Below are 16,784 nucleotides of genomic sequence, written 5' to 3' on the forward strand. Positions count from 1 at the left end.
GTTGCTATGGTTGCTACCAGCAGGTGGCAGCCGCCAGCCGTTGGTCGCTCACCGCATTCTCTTCTTCGTCGCTCTTTATTCTCGTTCTGTTGACAGCTCACAGGAAGTCCTAAACAGCTCCCTGTTTTTCTCGGTTTTTCTTCAAGAAAAAAATAGCCTTTTCTTCTATTTTTAACTGAAAAACAAAGACTGTTACCCCTTTGGACCAGCGATAGATGACAGGAATGGAGGAGTATCCTAACGGCAACGAGGTTTGTACCGTAATTTACGTATTTAGTGATAAATTAGGGTAGATAGTAGCTGGCTAGCTGCTCTAGCTAGCCACTCCTAACGTTATCTCCCAGGTGATTTGTGATGCTAACGCTGTATTTTGGTGTCAAATCGTTATATAGTATTGCATATTATATCTACAATTGGCTAACAACCTGTTCCTGGTGGTTAGCAAGTTGTTTAAAGTGACACTGGGACTGATATTATACTATTTCTGTATAAATACTATGTGACTGTGACTGTAAAATGTAGTTAATGTTAAAGTGTTAAAGGGGAATGTATGTATGTATAACCTGCGTTGACTCGTATTTGTCTGTTTCCCATTTTCAGGGTTCCTTCAACTCTGAAGAAGCTGATGGCCTTGTCAAAGAGGTAATATTAACCCAAGTTAACCCTTTAACATCACGTTTTCTTTTCTTTTAGTAGCTTTAAGGTTGTTAAAATCATTAGTGTTACCCGCACACTATCAGACTGTATCTTAACTGTGGAGTAAAATATTCAAACCCAAGTTTATCTCTATTTTCCTCTCTAATTCTCTCCAAATGGTAGGTGTTACTATATTACCCCTCCACAGTGTGCTGAGTGGGACAGTAGCAGAGTATTCATTGTGTTTTGCTGTAAAGGTTCACTATTGATTCAGATGTTGATGATATGGATTAATAAAAGAATCTAGTTACTCATTTTTAACAAAACAGGAGACATCAGAGAGGATCATCACAGTTACTAATTTTTGAAATAACGTTATTTTTTTAATCTTAATTGCTATTTCACTGTTACACATCTGAGTCTGTACTAATAGTGGAAACTAGTGCATTAAGAAACTCTTCAGAAACAAAATGATAATGTTTCTTCTGTACTCAGGTTTGTAACAGTGTCCGCTCTTTATTTCAGTCTCCTCTGGGGGGAAACGGCACCCAGTGACTTCCACATGACTGTAAACATGGAGCTGTTATGTGATGGGCGTGTGTGTCTCTGTGTTTTCATCTCAGTGTATCGAGGCGGTCGTTGGCGGTGACGACTACAGCCTGAATCATGTGAACAAATGGACCGCCAGCATCGTGGAGCGCTGCCTCACGCAGCTGGTCAAACAGGGGAAACCATACAAGTACATCGGTGTGTTGGTGTCTCGCTGCAGATTTCACTTTAACTTAGGACGTTACATTACTTTCTAAAGTGTGTTTTTTTAAATTATATTAACAGGGGTCCTGGGGGTCTTAAAAGTATTACAAGTTTAAAATTAAATTTTCTAAAAATAAGGTCTTAAAAGCATTGCATTTCCTTTACAAAGGTCTTTTTTTCTTGTCCTTTTTGTGGGATTAAATAAATGCTGTAACGTCGTGGGTAACATTTAAATTACTTTTGTATTTTTAGTTTCATATCATAAGCGCTTTAAATGCAACAAATATTGAATTGATTTTATGTTATTAGAGTACAAACACACTTAAATTCAGGTAACGTTACTTGGTAAATACCTCTTTTCTCTGGCTTAAATCCACACTGATTTTCTGTTACGTGGCCGTGAAATTGGCATTACATTTCATCCTAGGTGGTCTTAAAAAAAGTCTTTAATGTAACGTGGAGAACCATGGGGGGACCCTGATTTAAGACGGAAGAAAACAAGTTGTACGTGTGACTGCTTTCAAATAAAACATTAAAACTAGAATACAAAATGGAACAAAGTGCTTATTGTGACTGTTTGTGTCCGTACAGTGACGTGTGCTGTGATGCAGAAAACAGGAGCCGGCCTCCACACAGCTAACTCCTGCTACTGGGACACTGCCGTGGACGGTAGGCTGAGTTTCCTCCGCTGGTTCACTCTGAGAGCACCTCTCTTATAATGGAGAGGTCCAGCCTCATCACATAGGGCCATGTCTTCTGTTGTTGTCATATACTGTATAGCTATTGTCAATGATGCTTTCAGTTAGCAGTGTGTCCCCTGTTGACTGCTTTAGCCTGGTGGGTTCTCAGTTTTTAGTATGTATCAGTTACTTTTCAAAATCCACATGAACCACTCTTCACATCAGCATGAAATGAATCCACTGCACAGCATTAATTTATGTGTCAGGGATGTGTCACCTTTTTCAGCCCCTCTGAGTTTGCAGGTTTGGTTCTCATTCTCTCATGTTTTAATTATCTCTCTAAACTTTCACCTCCTTGTTTGTTGTTTGTCTCTGCAGGAAGCTGCACTGTGAGATGGGAAAACCGCACCATGTACTGTGTAGTCAGTGTGTTTGCTGTGGCTATCCCATGAGAGCCACACACACACACACATAGTGACCACTGCTGCCACCAGAGGGGAAGTGCAGTCTTTCTGTGAACAGCAGGGGGCCACCAAGTGCCATACAGCTGTGTGTACACCTGGAAGCTTGACCTTTAACCTCCTAAAGGAAAAGTTTCAGAAAATGAAACCGTATTTTCAGCCTTCAGATGCATGACAACATCATCATCTTAATGTATTTATCTTATCTCATGTCACTGCAGTGCTTTAGTAGTGTCCTATTTATCTCTCACTGACGCCTGACAGCAGCTGGAACCATTTTTCTCTTTGTGTTTTTGTGATGTTCATTATGTGTATCATGCCAACAAAAGAGAGAGAGAGAGAGAGAGAATTTTTGTACTCGAAGGTGTTTTGCTGCAGGAAAATAAACGTGAAGACATTTATGAGCAAACAGAAGTGTTCAGTCATTTATCTTCAATGAATCAATAATTTATCTTGGATTTATGTTTTATATATCCATGATATCCTCTCAGTTTTTATCGTTTTGCTGTTTTTCTCCATTCTTCAGATGCACTAATTGTGTTATAAAATTGCCACAAAACCTCTCTGAAAATTCAAGTTTATTATCCAAAAAAGGAATCCCCATTGGACTTGGGTGCTAAAGAAAATACATTAAAAAAGCATCACAGATGTGATGAATACAATTAACATCACTGGCAAAACGTCAGCTTATACACATGCTTTCTTCACATCTACTTTGCATTTTTTTTTTTTTACAATTTAAATAAAACATAACATTTAGTAATTTTTTCAGACACGATCACACACTGTAACCAGAAGGCTGCTGGTTTATAACAAAACCAGACCAAAGAAAATCCATTCATTATCTGAAAAAGCCTTGTCTATGATTCATGAACAGTATTTCTAAATCCTGTACTCATGCACACGGAATAAAAACTAAACGTGAAAATGCTTTACTTTTTTGTTATTTGGCAAATTTTGAGCTGCTCAACAGTGGAGCCACTGTAGCTAAGCTTTAATGCCTTGCTCGAGGGCCATTTAAGCAGTTTATTTGTATTTTATTTATTTAAGCAGGGAATTTGAACCATGAGGTATCAAACCTGCTTTTCAGAAATACGTGACTTTGTCCACGTCTTGTGTGAGCAAAAAAAAAAAATGAAAATAGGAAGAACGGTTTTGAAAGTAGCTTCACTTATTGATGTAACACAAAAGGAGAACAAGGTAATGTGGAAAATACCGCACGGCTATTTCCTCCATTTTTTAGCAACATCGGCGTCTTTGCAGAACGCCTGTGGCGAGAAGCAGAGACCCCTGATGAGCTGCCAGTGGTAACAGTTGTAAAGAATACGTTTAAAAACATCGAACCCTGCTGTGATACATAATCGTCGCCTTTTCAGTACTTGTGCCGTTTCCCCTCTCTCTCCTGGTTGTTGTTAGAAGTTCTCTTTGTTGAAGATGAACTTGACGTCGCCCTCTGTGTGAGACAGACTCTGTTTCTCCAGAGATTTCCCCAGCTGAGGCGGACCGCACAGGAACACTCCCACTTTAGTTCTGAGGACACAAAAACACATTCAGGATAACTACCGGCAGTAGGCATGCTTATAATTCTGCTGGTCTCCATCTCAGCAGAAGACCTTGTTTAAATGTTTGGCTTTGTGTATATTTTTGACTTGATATTTTGTATGTGCACTCTTTTATGAGATCTTGATAAGAGTTTAAATTGATGCAAAAGAAAAACAAGCCAGAAAATCAAGAACAAAATCACTTAGTGTTTTCCTTTAGTTTAGGTTTGCTGCTTCCTGTTTGGTGCTGGCGAGAGCACAGCTCATCTGTCGGTTGTTGACAATGTTCACGTCACTGAGCTTCACTATTTTCATGAGCCCAGACTAATAAATACAATATGTTTGATCAAGACAAGAAAGAGACCACCTTACACCAAATGTTCAAGATCAACGCCAGCAAAACTCCCATGATTTTATTCCACCGTTGGAAAACTGTCCTGAAATCTCTTGAAAAAAGCTCTGGTGTCAGACTATAAAGGTGTAACGTGAGTTAGGATATTTCCCCCGGTGAAGAACGAACTTGACCAGGTCTTTAAAAAAGTCTTTTTGCTAAAGCCCCTAGTTAATTATCTTTGCACAGGCAGTGTTTTCCCTAGGTTTGTGGAAGACTTAGGTGCATGAATTTGGCGGGAAAATGGGACGTTATTTCAATAAAAAAAAAAAATGCAATTTCACATAATTTTGGACCATTATTGTTACCATATGTGTCTAAAACTTTGGAAAAGCTAGAGCAGATAATACATAAATAACACTCAAAATGCTTAAAGACAAAACTTGCTAAAGAAGTCCACTGGAGAGAAAGTCATTTAGTTGGTTTAGTGTTGGTAGTAGGAACATGTGGGGGTGGGCGTGGTTTGCATCCAGCTGAGCCAAGAGCAGTGCCAGGTGAGTTGACACAGCTGGTGCTTGTTGTCTAATTACACTCTCCCTTTCTGTGCAGGAGTGGGCTGGACCTTCAGATGACTGGCGGCCACACAGCACAGACAGAAGGAAGCCACAGAGTGAAGCCAGGGAACCATAGGCACACGGTCAGAATGTGTAAGTTTATGTTGGAGGTGTGTGTGAGCAGTCGTAAAATAAATACTGTTGTTTGTGAACAGGAGCTTCTGGGGCTCCAGCCCCAAATGTTTTCTCAAAAGCCCTGAATCTTTTAGGCTGACTTTACTTTCTTTCAGAGGCTGTAGTGGACTAAAGTTACAGTTAAAGAACAATTGCATACAAAATAGGATGAATGCTCTAGAGGATGATTTTTTTGTGTGGCAACTGTCATACAGATTTTTAGGCAGTCCCTTAACATATGGCTTGAAAAATAGCTGCCGTAAATGGGAAGAAGAAGCTAACTCCGCCCATACAGCTGACGAATTCATCCCTCTAAAAACACATTTACTCGTTTCCTCTCTCCTCGCATGATTTCCTCGCGTCTCTCCCACGCCTCCTTAGTGGGACGGACTAATGCATCTCATGTCGCTTAAATTGCCTGCTTGCCTCCCTTCCTCGCGTCTTAGTCCCTCCCACCGAGGAAGCACAGATAGAAGCGAGGAAATCATCGGAGGAGAGAGAAAACAAGCAAATGTGTTTTAGAGGGATGTGATGTCCTTTCCTCTGAAGCGTCACATGAACACATCAGCTGTTTGGGCAGAGCTAGCAACTCCTTCAGCTGCATGGCTTCCAGGAAGGCTGCTCTCGTGTGTCCTCGCCTAAAGCTCCTCGACGATCCCTCCTCGGTCCTCGGGGCAGGAATAAGCGCTTTGAGAGGGCCTTCACCAGGAGGGACAGAACAACTTCTGGTTCAGCCGAGGACCGAGGAGTTGAGGAGCTATCACATAAGGGCCATGAGATGCAGCTTAAGACGCGAGGAAGGGAAGCAAGTGAAGGAAACTGTGATGCAATTGAAGGACCTGAGATTTACCCGCAGAGTTTTTCCTGCATGCCTCCTCGACATATAACGTTAGATAGCCAATCTCAAACATTAATTAGATCTTTGTAGAAGCATGCTGCATACTTATTGGCTCACTGACACTGATTAGATTTACTGCTTATTTATGCTTAGTATTAAATGACGAGCCATTTTTCGATACTATGCAGGCAATTCAGTCGGTGCCTAAAAGTATTAAAGTTGGTTTCCCAGCCCAGTAGTTGTAGAGATTGAAGTAGCAGCAGGTCAGCAGTAATGTTATTACCTGTATGAAGTGACAGTGTGTGTGTGTACAGTGTGATAGCATAACAAAGGGCCTCACCCTGGGTGCTTTGACGCAATATGGGTGAACTCGTTGTCCCAGTTGGGTTTGCCATAAAGAGTTTTCTGTTTGAGCCCCGTGATTGGATCGTTCTCCGCCTCATGGTGGACACGGAAGTGAGCCGCCTGACGGAGAGAAAGACAGAGTTTAAAGGATGCACTGCAGTTTTTGATCGTGTACAGATGTCTGAACATGGCAGGACAAACAACAGCACATTTTAATGACCACTTATTTTTCAACTACTCTGTCATCTTGTTAAATGTGAATATGTTTCTAGTTTCTTCTCTCCTCTGTGACAGTAAACTGAAGATCTTTGAGTTGTGGACAAAACAAGACATTTGAGGACGTCATCTTGTGCTTTTGGGAAACACTGATTCACATTTCTCACCATTTTCTGACATTTTATAGACCAAACAACTAATCCAATAATCCAGAAAATAATCCCCAGATTAATGGACAATGAATATAATTGTTAGTGTCAGCCCTAGCACTGTTCATACCTCAGTCTCCTTCCAGCGGGTGAGGTAGATGTTGTAGCTGAGGAAGTCGGTCACACCCTTCTCGGCCATCTGACCCTCCAGAGACTGCAGCAGGTCAGCGAACCACTCGAAGGCCTGCGTCTCTGGGCACAGCCAGTAGAAGTAGATCTAGGGAGGACAGGGACACACGGGAGCTCAGATTTACCACGGTAAAAATTGGTACGTTAAGCAGTGGTGCACTTTTGAATTTTACAGTCTTGAATAATAACTCAACACACCTTAGAAAGTATCACTAACCACCCAAAATCTACTGTGTGTTCAGACTGAATACAAAGCAAATTTTCACTTTGGTTATTCACACAAATTCTTATTTTTGCAGATCATGTTTATTTGCCCTAAACTGTATCGCATCGTTTTTTTATCAGCAGTGAAAGTTCATTCCTGAACTTGGAAATTGTAATTTAACAGTGCTCCACTTTCTGGAGCTTTCAAACTTAGCACACTTTCTTCATCTGCGGATGGAGTTTGCTTAGAATACTTTCCATAACTTGCTCAAAGAGAAGTCTTAAAGTGACGATCCATCTGCTGAAGAAGATGTTGTACAGCTGAAAGCCCCAGAGAGAGCAACTTAAGTCAGGACGATTTCCAATCTTGAGAATGAGCTTTGATGCTTGCTAGAAATCTAGTTTACCAAACGGTCCCCTTACTAATCATTCTCCCTGAGCGAACGAAGAATGTGAGAAGCTGGTAAGTGTGTTAATGTCTCCCTCACCTTCTTGGTGAAGACGTCCTGGTTGTTCTGGATGCGTTTGTACCACACAGACTTGAGGATGGAGGCGAAAGGAGTGACACCGATCCCGGCGCCGACCAGCATCACCACCTCATAGCGAAACACGTCTTCACTGGCCGTCCCAAACGGCCCGTCTATGGCCAGCCTGAGGAACAGAGAGAGGGAAACTGGTCATGATGGGAAGCACTGGGATCTAAAGCACAACCATTTCATAAATATTTAATATTCTGATAAGTGTCCTCGACGTCTCTGTGCTTCATTTATAAATAAAATAAATAATCGCAAACTATTTTGATAATGAACAATTTTAGTCATTTTTGTCCCAAAAATTGCAGAAAATTCAGTTTGCAGTGCTGTATTGTCTCTTTGTTGTGAATAATTTGTGGAGCGATTAACTCATAATCATCTGAAACGTGACAAGAGGCTCTAAGTAGAGGCTTTCTTTCGAAGAGGTCACAAGCTAAAAAGTCTGATTGTTGTTCAACACAACAGTCAAAGTGAACATCTGCAGTTGATGCCATTAGAGGCAGCAGCTTTGAATAAAGGCCGAGAACAGAGAACAGGAAGTTGCTGCAGCTTGCTCAGCAGGACCACAGTGGGAAAAGTTTATATTGTTAGTATTGAATGATTTCTACGCTTTCTCTGCCTCTTGACTCCACCAAGAATTACACCCAATAAAGCACTGTAAAGGCCCTCAATAGCAGCTTTTGAAAGGAGTGCTGCATCAGGGAGGCGGAGGATGCAATCAAATGTAATTGCAAGCAATTTTAGGCACAGTTTTCCTCTTATCACCCCCTTCCCCCAGTTGTCGTACTTAGGCAATTTCCAGGCCTCCTGAGGCTCCGTTTTGTCTCCTCCGCAGGCCTCGTACAGCGCCTGGGTCCAGTCTCCGACGATACGGATGTGGGCACTGAAGTAGTCCTCCTCGGGGGCGGACGTCAGGGTGAAGGGGTGCCACTCCAGCCTGGAGACGGACGGACACTGGATGAAGACGTACTGACCCACCTCCATATGGAAACCTTTCCTCTTCATCTGCAACTCCAGAGTCTTAGACGGGTGCATCACCACCTGAGGGACAGGTACAGGAGTATTTAGAGGTAGAATTACTTTAATTTTATTGTAGTCATATCAGAAAAATGGTTTGATATTGTAAAAAACAGATGAATGATTTGATATTTATGGTCATCCAGATTTGGTCTTTTTTTAAGGAGATATATATACAAAGATATGTGTCTTATAACAAAATGCCATATTGTATTTCCATTGGGAAAACTTTTTTTTTTTTTTAACTTGGTGCACGGCTGAACTACATGTCTACCAAAGTTAATTTAAATCTGCCAAATACTTTTTTGAGATATTCAACTAACAGTTAAACAAAACGTAGAGGATAGAAAACCACCTCTGTGCACAAAATAGTAACTAATAAGTCTATGAAATATCCTGCAGTTGAAGCACTTTTTGAGTTTTATACAATTTCTACAAACTGCTGCTTTTCCTGTTCAGACCATGACTGTGTACATCTTTTATTTCAGCACACACACACACACCTTGGTGATGACAACTTTCTGGTGGGAGCGATAGAGTCGGACGAGCCTCTCACACACATAGAGGATCATGGGGCCCACCACCCACTTCCACGTCTGCAGAAAAGGTACATCAACAGCTTAAAAGATGTGACATGCTAAACGTATTTTGATTGCTAGAAAGTTTTCAGAATGTACTGCAATGAAACAAAGTGTTTCCCATGAGCACCCTGCAGTCTTCAACAGCTCACCATCGGCGGGTTTCCAGCAAACTCTGGTACGGCACACTCGGAGCCGTTGTTTCCCCAGTCTTCAAACTGGTCAGCACAAACATCGGGCCTGTTTGTCTTCAGGCTAGCGGCTGTCTGTCCTCGCACGATCCGCCTGCAGTCAGGGAACAACACGCACAGGAATTCTAATTATTTTAAGTGAAGCTCATGGCATAAACGTTTTTAGCCACCAGCCACTTTTAAAATCCTTGAGCCACGCAGGCTTGTTACCAGCCAATCATTTGCCTCATAAAGGTGAAATACAGGAAATGCACGAGCATCGTTCTTGAACTTGTTAAGAATACACATTTAAGTGCTGTCAAGTTAACGAAATCACTATTACTAATGACTCTTAGAATATATTCGGGGTGCACCGACTATGAAATTCCAGGCCGATGTTTTGTTGTGACAAGGAACTAAACTGTTTTAAAGCCATTTATCTTTACACTATCTTTGAATGAGCACAATTTCAATCATACAAATTTATGAAACAACCTGCATATGCTAGCCGACTATTGTCCCAGTCGGCCACTGCCATCGGTGAATTGCCGTCTTATTTGCCGATAGTCAACGAGGCGAATATTGGTCAATACGATAATCTGCCAATGGATCAGTGAATCCTTAGAATATATATTTATCTTTTTAATGTATTAATTTCCTAATTTTTTAGCTCAAATCCAAGGAAATGGTGGACTTGGTTGAAATGTGAAGGAACAGCGGCAAAAAACAACTAATGAATCACTTAATTTTCATTGGCTACCCGCCTACTGGCAAGTAGATTGGCAGTTTGACCCGCATTTGGCACGTGGCCAGGTTTTAATTTCAGGCCCTGGCTGCAGGTAACTGTACCTAAACACTTTAGCTTGGTGCTTCTTACACTCAACCGTGTTTATCCTGTTTTTGTGCCTTCTTACCCGAAGCCGTGGAAAACCAGTCCAATGAAGAAGATGACGAAGAGGTGGTGTGTGTACCAGAAGACCTCGAAGTAGGACCTGCGGATCACCTCCATGGATGAAGTGATGATGAGGATGAGGGCCAGCGTGATGACCACGCCCGTCAGACCGGCGATGGTGGTGAACATGACGATGGTAGGGCTCTGCGTACAAACACACAGCACACAGGGTTTAGTCGCGGCGTGGGTCCAGGTCACAGGGTCAGCGCCTCCAACGCCCTGCAGGTCAGGTTTGTTGACTAACTTCCCTCATGTACCAATGTCTGTTTTGTCATAGTTCCTCTCCATGCTCACACCGACTGTGGGCACGTACTCTCTGCTGCTTCTGTAGGAAGTACGAAGGTAGTTTGGAGGCTAAAGAGTGACTGTTGAAGTTAACATCACGGGGGTTGTGGAGTTGTTATATTATAGAAAATAAACGGATTCGGTCATTTCTTCAGTATACTTTTTATTTTTTATCGTAAATAAATAAATGTTCTTCCTTAAAATACAGGGGGCATAAGTAAGTGTTATTTCAGTTAGCCTAATAGCTGGTTTGATTTGCATTGAGAGATGATTTTATGGAAAGTACCCCATGCCAACATCTAGGTATGGTGAAGGGTATGTGATGATGTGGGGGCCAAGGGAACTTTATCAGGATGCATAGTATCCTGGATCCATGAAATAACTGGCCTTTAAAAATAAAAGTCTGCCTTCCTCTATGGGAATTTAACATAGGGGTGTACTTACTTATGCCCCCTGTATTTTAAGGAAGAACATTTATTTATTTACGATACATTATTCATTCACAAAGAAAATTGGTGTCCTTAAAGGTTGGATTTTTCCTCATTTTTTTAATTAAGGCATGAAGATCAATTTCCTAAAGATGATTTTTTTATTCCTCTTTTTAGTCAACTTTAGCATGGGTGTCTAAACGTATGAGTGCCACTGTAATAATAAATAATAACTGTGAAACCAGTTGTACAAGAAATGCAGTTAAAAGTCTGAGAGAGAACTTTTATTAGAGGAAGCAACAATCTCACAACCTTACCTGACTAAAATCTTAAAATACACGTTTACACTTAAAGGACATAGAGCGGGAGGAGATTTTGAGCATGTTTGTGGCCTTAGACTCAGAATATTTCATCCTCACCATAACTTACTTAAAGCTGTTGCACACTGAGTCATTTATTGTTAGATATTACCCACGAGGCCGACGAGATACTGCGTATTTTGTTTTTATGCCACAGAAGATCCAACTCTTCTTTATTTGTGTCAAAGCTTTTAAAGAAATGCATTATAAAGCTAAATACTGTAAGAAGGAAGTTTTTTAAATGACAAAATACCTCCAAAGAGGAAGTTTGTCAGATGAAGTAATACTTAATTTTGTTCTCATTGACACCAAATTTGGCAGTTAAGCAGAGGGGGATTTCACAGATTTGAGCAACACAAGAAGCTTCCGTAACCACAACTCACCGTCTCGTTAGTCCTGATGGGGTTCAGGAAGGAGGCGTTGTCCCCGGTGCCGATTTCAGACAAGATGAAGGGCAGAAGGCTGCTGTTGCGATCCAGCTGGGCGTCCATGAAAAACTCAAAGTTAAACAAATGGGCACCGATGTGCACCGCTACGAGAGGGCGAGAAAGAGAAAATGTATTATGAATAAAGTGATTTTAAATAGTCCAAACGCTCTGAAGCTGCAGAATTCTTCTTATAATAAATATGACTAAGTGATGTGAAGTTATATATTTTAGTGTATGTTTTGACCACATAAATCAGAAACACTGTATTGTCACAGATATAATGGCATATATGGATGTTTTATAGATTACAATTTCATGTATATTTGATATTAGTTACTTAATTCAATTAACATATTTCAAGTTGTGTTTCGTTGGACAACTGTCATATAACTTCCTCCCAGTCAATGAAGAAAAACCTGATATGGTGTTTTTTAATCATCATATTTAATTGTTTATTTTAATAACTTGGCATCATTTTACAACTTGGAAAAAGTTATTTGTGCTTTTGTGTTTTTTCCGGTATTGATCATTGTAACACGCGCTAAGATCCTCAACAATAATACCTGTGTGGAAGGCGATCATGTACGCCACCAGTTTGTGAAAGGTGAGGTTTCGATCGAGCTGACGAGCGGCTGTGCGGCTGCAGCACTGAATACAGACAGACAGACATACAATCAATCCAGGCCTCTGATAGTTAGAAATACAAATTGGATCCCTCATAAGCATCTTTTTATTATGAATTTTTGTTTGGTGAGTTCCCTGAGAGATACCTGGATGGTTCCACGGAGGAAGGACAGGAGGTTTCGGCACACTGGAAGCAGGATAAGCATACAGTTAAAGTTGAGGCAGGCGGCGGGAGCTCTGGCCCAGGACAGAGCATGCTGACGGGTTAGAGAGAGACGGGTTACTTCACATCACTTTACAGCGCTCATTTGGAAATAAGTACTTTCTCTTTTATTCCTAAAAGATCTGTGAATAAGTATACAAGTTGTAACTTGTGAGTATTGGTCCTCATGTCTCTTAACATTGATGATATTTGATAACTTTAAATATAGGAAAAACGGATAGTAGAAAGTGCAACAGATTGTTTCACTTCTGCTCACTTGGATGCAGCTGTGCAGTAAGGGCTCAGTGTTTCATGAAGCCAGCTGTGACCACAGAAGAAACTAACGCTCACGTCAGACCTGCTTCCCTTCACTGCCAGGCACTGGAAGTGTAGATACAAGGTGGAGTAGATATGGTGTGGTGTTGGGCTGTTTTATACTGTGGCATTTTGTTACTGGAAGATGTTAATGAATCAGCTGCTGAAACTCAATCTGTGTTTCTGTCATATCTAAGATGCCTTAGATAACCTAGATAAACCTGCTGGACATTCAAACACACTTATGTTAAACTCTACCCAACCGTCAGCGGTGGAAGAAGTATTCAGAGCCTTTACTTTAGTAAAATTACTAATACCACACTGTAAAAATACTCTATTACGAGTAAAAGTCCTGCATTGAAAATGTTACTCAAGTAAAAGTCTTAAGTATCAAGAAAATGTACTTAAAGTATTAAAAGTAAAAGTACTCAATGTAGAAAAATCCTCCCATTGTAGAAAGTGTAAAGGATCCAAACAGTTGTGTGTTTAATGGTCTGATCATCTCAGCTGGACTTGTAGGCTGTTATATTGTTGGCTAGTTTACTTTAGAATAAAACATCAGATTTTATAAACTACATGTGTTGTGTGCAAAAAATCTGTAAAGTAACTAAAGCTGTCAGATGAATGTAGTGGAGTAACTAAAGTAACTAGTAACTAAAGCTGTAACAGATGAATGTAGTGGAGTAAAAAGTACAATATATCTTTCTGAAATGTAGCAGAGTAGAAGGTAGCTTGAAAAGAAAAGACTCCAGGAAAGTACAAGTACCTCAAATTTCTACTTAAGTACCGTACTGGAGTAAATAATTACATTCCACCACTGTTATAAAATGTGCTATTTTATTTCCCTTGTTTGCAGTGAGTGTAGTCTATATTATGCACTTTTAAGTAACATATGTAAGAAAAGATATTTAAAAAAATGTCCCCAGAATTAATCCTGAAAATCATAGAACAACAAATTAAATTGAAACAGAAACCAATCAGGATCAATATCCAGCCTGATATCGAACTTGAACACGAGCAGTCGAGTGGGAATAACATTAAGTCTACTGGTGGTGTTTATAAGTTGAAGATAAGGGGATTTCTGACGGATTAGATATCTCCCAGCATGTGAAAATAATTAGTTCCAAGAAACTGAAGCCAAAGAGTCAGCAAAGCCGTCGCTGGCAGCAGTTCAGTCAATAAAATCCAGTATGTACACGAAGATACAGTAACTGATGCAGGTGTCGAAATGAAATGATGTAGCTAAGCTAACACAGTGTGTTTATCTTGTTAACAAACTGTTACCATGAGCTAATTCAGGCTGCAACGAATGATTGCATCATCTTTTTGTAACTCAGGTCTGTTTTATAACATAGAAGACTAAGAAAACCACAAACTATTCACATTATACAGGGTTGGAACCAGAGAACTTCTGGTATTGTTGCCTTAAAAAGTGACTAAAGTGATAATTTGGTCATGTTAAAGTAAAGAGGAATGGGAGTGCTGCAGCTTGATGTTAATCTTGGACATTTCGGAGACAGCACCCGCTGCAGATTGAGGAACTGAAAAGGACCGGGTCCTGTTTTTTTTTCGTCAAATGATTCTCCAACTTTCACAAGTTGTTTGATTAGTTTGTTGAGAGCTTTTGGTTCTTTCTGAAACTTGAAAATATAGATACACTAGATGCATGCTCCTTTAGGAAACATAATAGACAGAGTGGATAACGGTGCAGTATCAGTTTGTTTTTTAAAGTAATTTGTAAAATAAATTTATAAAAGAATGGCTCATCTCTGAGTGAATATGTGATGCAGCAGGTCAGACTCACCCCAAGCAGGACCCTGGTGTAAAACCATCTCTCCACCAGGAAGGCCATGTAGAAATGGACAAACAGGAAGGCATTGATCCCGAGCCACACCAGCTGGAACACAAATCACATGTCAAGCTTCATCAAAAAGCTTTCACTCCAATATGTTCAAATCATGCATCTGAATCATGAAACTTTATAATAAAAACTATTAAAGTGATCAGTTTTATAGTTTAATGTTCTCAGGTATCATTCAAAATGTTACTGAACTAATACCAAGATATTTTACTTAATTTGGAGGAAATGAACATGTTTGGGACGTTTTCATATGACAAAAGAAGCAAAAAGTAATGTAAAATGTCCAAACACAAGCACAAAGAAGTCATGGCATTTGTATTTTTTCCAGGAAATTGAGAACCTAAAGTGCAGTTTGCATTTTAAAATTTAAACTTGGCAATATTTACAGTGTCCTGAAATATGACAATGTTCAGGCCTAGAAAAAGTAATAATAAATTATATATATATAAAATGTTGAGCAGTGGTTCTCAACCTTTTTGGGTTCAAAATCAAAGTCTTATCTACTTGTGATATCCAGTGTCACTGGTTGCATTGTTTAAAACGCCTAAAATGGTTTAATAATAAGCGAAGAGTAGAGAACAATCTGTAGCTGAAACATGATTTTTTAACTTTAACTAATTATCTGGCAACCCCTAACGTTAAACTTTATCCTAATAAAATACAGCATAAAAGTATTTGAATTGAATAAGGAACTACCTGATCAAAGAATAAGTAAACAAGGATATGAATCAGATCAGTCGATGCCAGGTTTTGGTACTTTTCTCTAACTATCCTAAGTCAACATCAAGTCTTAAGCAGATTGAGCAGATTTTAAATGCAGCTGACAGGAGAAACACTCATAAGTGTAGCGATTAAATATACTCACAATAACAAAGATGGAGAGTCCCTCATTGGCAGCAAAGTTCCCCATGATGAGAAGAGCTTCTGAAAAACACTGTGTTGCTCTGATAATAGAGAAGGAAGCAGAAAACAGTGAAGGAGGAGAGTAAAGAGTGCCGTGGACTGATTACTCCTTTTATAATCTCGGTTAGGAGCAAATAAGGAAGTGACCCGTCCTTTTTTCAGAAAGAAGGGCTGGAAAAGTTCCAGATTGAGTCTATTATCTGACTTCTGTTTAATAGTTTAATCAAAAGTTGTTCGCAAGCCGGAGACGGCATAATGGGCGTCTGACTCAATATGAAAGACTTAAAGGTGTTGCTACTTCCACTCCATTTATCTGAAGTAACTAGTTACTGTGCAGATTAATAACACAAACATATACTGATAATGTAGTATTAATGGTTAAGATAAGACTTTATTGATTCCTGAAGGGAAATTCACTCCCAAGCAGTGTTAAGAGGAATTTAAACTGGATGCACAAATGGGCTGCATAATGAGTACTTTTACCTTTGGTACTTGAAGTGTTTTGGACACTAATACATTTGTACTTTGACTAATATTGGCTTAAAACTAGCCATGTGAAATGACAAAACTGAGAGAAAAAATAAGGAGAATCTTAAAGCTGATAGTTGATTCAGAATCTTTTCAGAGCTTTTAAAAAGCAAAACACGACACACTTAAGATTCAGAGAAGATTTAAATCACATAACTGCAGCAAAGGTGGACTAAAGTGTTCATCTGTCTGCATTTTTAGTAATTCACTTAAAGCCCAGCATGCAGTTTAACACGGATGAGAAAATACCAAATACCGCCTACAAACATGAAGCGTAAGAACCGTTGAGTCCTGGATGTGTTAACACTCAAAGCCAGGTGACGGTTTAGGAGGAACTTGATCTGTGATGGTGACATGGTGAGTTATGTAGAGGAAGTGGCAGATTTCTAAACGTGAAGTAAAACAGAAGATTAATTGCCACATGCTTCCTGTTTCAAGCTAAACTGCAGAAAGACACCTGAAATGACATAAAATGAAATTACCCTAAATTAGGGTCAAATCAGCAGCACAAGAGAAAAGCACTTGCCTTT

At 39.9% G+C, this 16,784-nt stretch overlaps 2 protein-coding genes across 5 annotated transcripts; one reads left to right on the forward strand and one right to left on the reverse strand.

Annotated features, from left to right (window-relative positions):
• Positions 1-60: 60 nt before the first annotated feature.
• On the forward strand, positions 61-10,763 carry LOC116044854 (dynein light chain Tctex-type 1-like). 3 transcript variants are annotated; one of them, XR_004896601.1, is made up of 7 exons: positions 61-251; positions 601-642; positions 1,260-1,383; positions 1,981-2,058; positions 2,448-2,543; positions 9,110-9,228; positions 10,290-10,763. XR_004896601.1 is itself a non-coding variant. In XM_031292410.2 (6 exons), the coding sequence occupies exons 1-5, from the start codon at positions 216-218 to the stop codon at positions 2,519-2,521; spliced, it is 354 nt and encodes a 117-aa protein (XP_031148270.1). In that variant the 5' UTR covers positions 61-215; the 3' UTR covers positions 2,522-2,543; positions 3,303-3,317. The 3 variants fall into 3 exon arrangements, 2 of the variants coding, with proteins under 2 accessions (XP_031148270.1, XP_031148268.1); XM_031292410.2 differs by lacking the exons at positions 9,110-9,228; positions 10,290-10,763 and adding an exon at positions 3,303-3,317; XM_031292408.2 differs by lacking the exons at positions 9,110-9,228; positions 10,290-10,763 and having other exon boundaries at positions 2,448-2,941.
• On the reverse strand, positions 3,263-15,841 carry LOC116044848 (cytochrome b-245 heavy chain). 2 transcript variants are annotated; one of them, XM_031292396.2, is made up of 14 exons: positions 15,689-15,841; positions 14,767-14,859; positions 12,592-12,702; positions 12,385-12,469; positions 11,777-11,925; positions 10,284-10,465; positions 9,352-9,484; positions 9,125-9,217; positions 8,392-8,645; positions 7,560-7,722; positions 6,809-6,955; positions 6,309-6,433; positions 3,901-4,060; positions 3,263-3,870 (listed from the first exon to the last, which is right to left on the reverse strand). In XM_031292396.2, the coding sequence occupies exons 1-13, from the start codon at positions 15,731-15,733 to the stop codon at positions 3,943-3,945; spliced, it is 1,698 nt and encodes a 565-aa protein (XP_031148256.1). In that variant the 5' UTR covers positions 15,734-15,841; the 3' UTR covers positions 3,263-3,870; positions 3,901-3,942. The 2 variants fall into 2 exon arrangements, with proteins under 2 accessions (XP_031148256.1, XP_031148255.1); XM_031292395.2 differs by having other exon boundaries at positions 3,263-4,060.
• Between the last annotated feature and the right edge of the window lie 943 nt (positions 15,842-16,784).

This window comes from Sander lucioperca, chromosome 24, assembly GCF_008315115.2.
Source record: "Sander lucioperca isolate FBNREF2018 chromosome 24, SLUC_FBN_1.2, whole genome shotgun sequence".
Lineage (NCBI taxonomy): Eukaryota > Metazoa > Chordata > Actinopteri > Perciformes > Percidae > Sander > Sander lucioperca.

Coding starts and splice junctions, on each gene's coding strand:
- LOC116044854 (XM_031292410.2), top strand. CDS start 216: ATGACAGGAATGGAGGAGTATCCTAACGGCAACGAG. Junction 252..600: donor AGTATCCTAACGGCAACGAG/GTTTGTACCGTA, acceptor TCCCATTTTCAG/GGTTCCTTCAACTCTGAAGA. Junction 2,059..2,447: donor CTGGGACACTGCCGTGGACG/GTAGGCTGAGTT, acceptor TTGTCTCTGCAG/GAAGCTGCACTGTGAGATGG.
- LOC116044848 (XM_031292396.2), bottom strand. CDS start 15,733: ATGGGGAACTTTGCTGCCAATGAGGGACTCTCCATCTTTGTTATT. Junction 10,466..11,776: donor CCATCAGGACTAACGAGACG/GTGAGTTGTGGT, acceptor GTTTGTACGCAG/AGCCCTACCATCGTCATGTT. Junction 6,956..7,559: donor AGGACGTCTTCACCAAGAAG/GTGAGGGAGACA, acceptor TGTCCTCCCTAG/ATCTACTTCTACTGGCTGTG.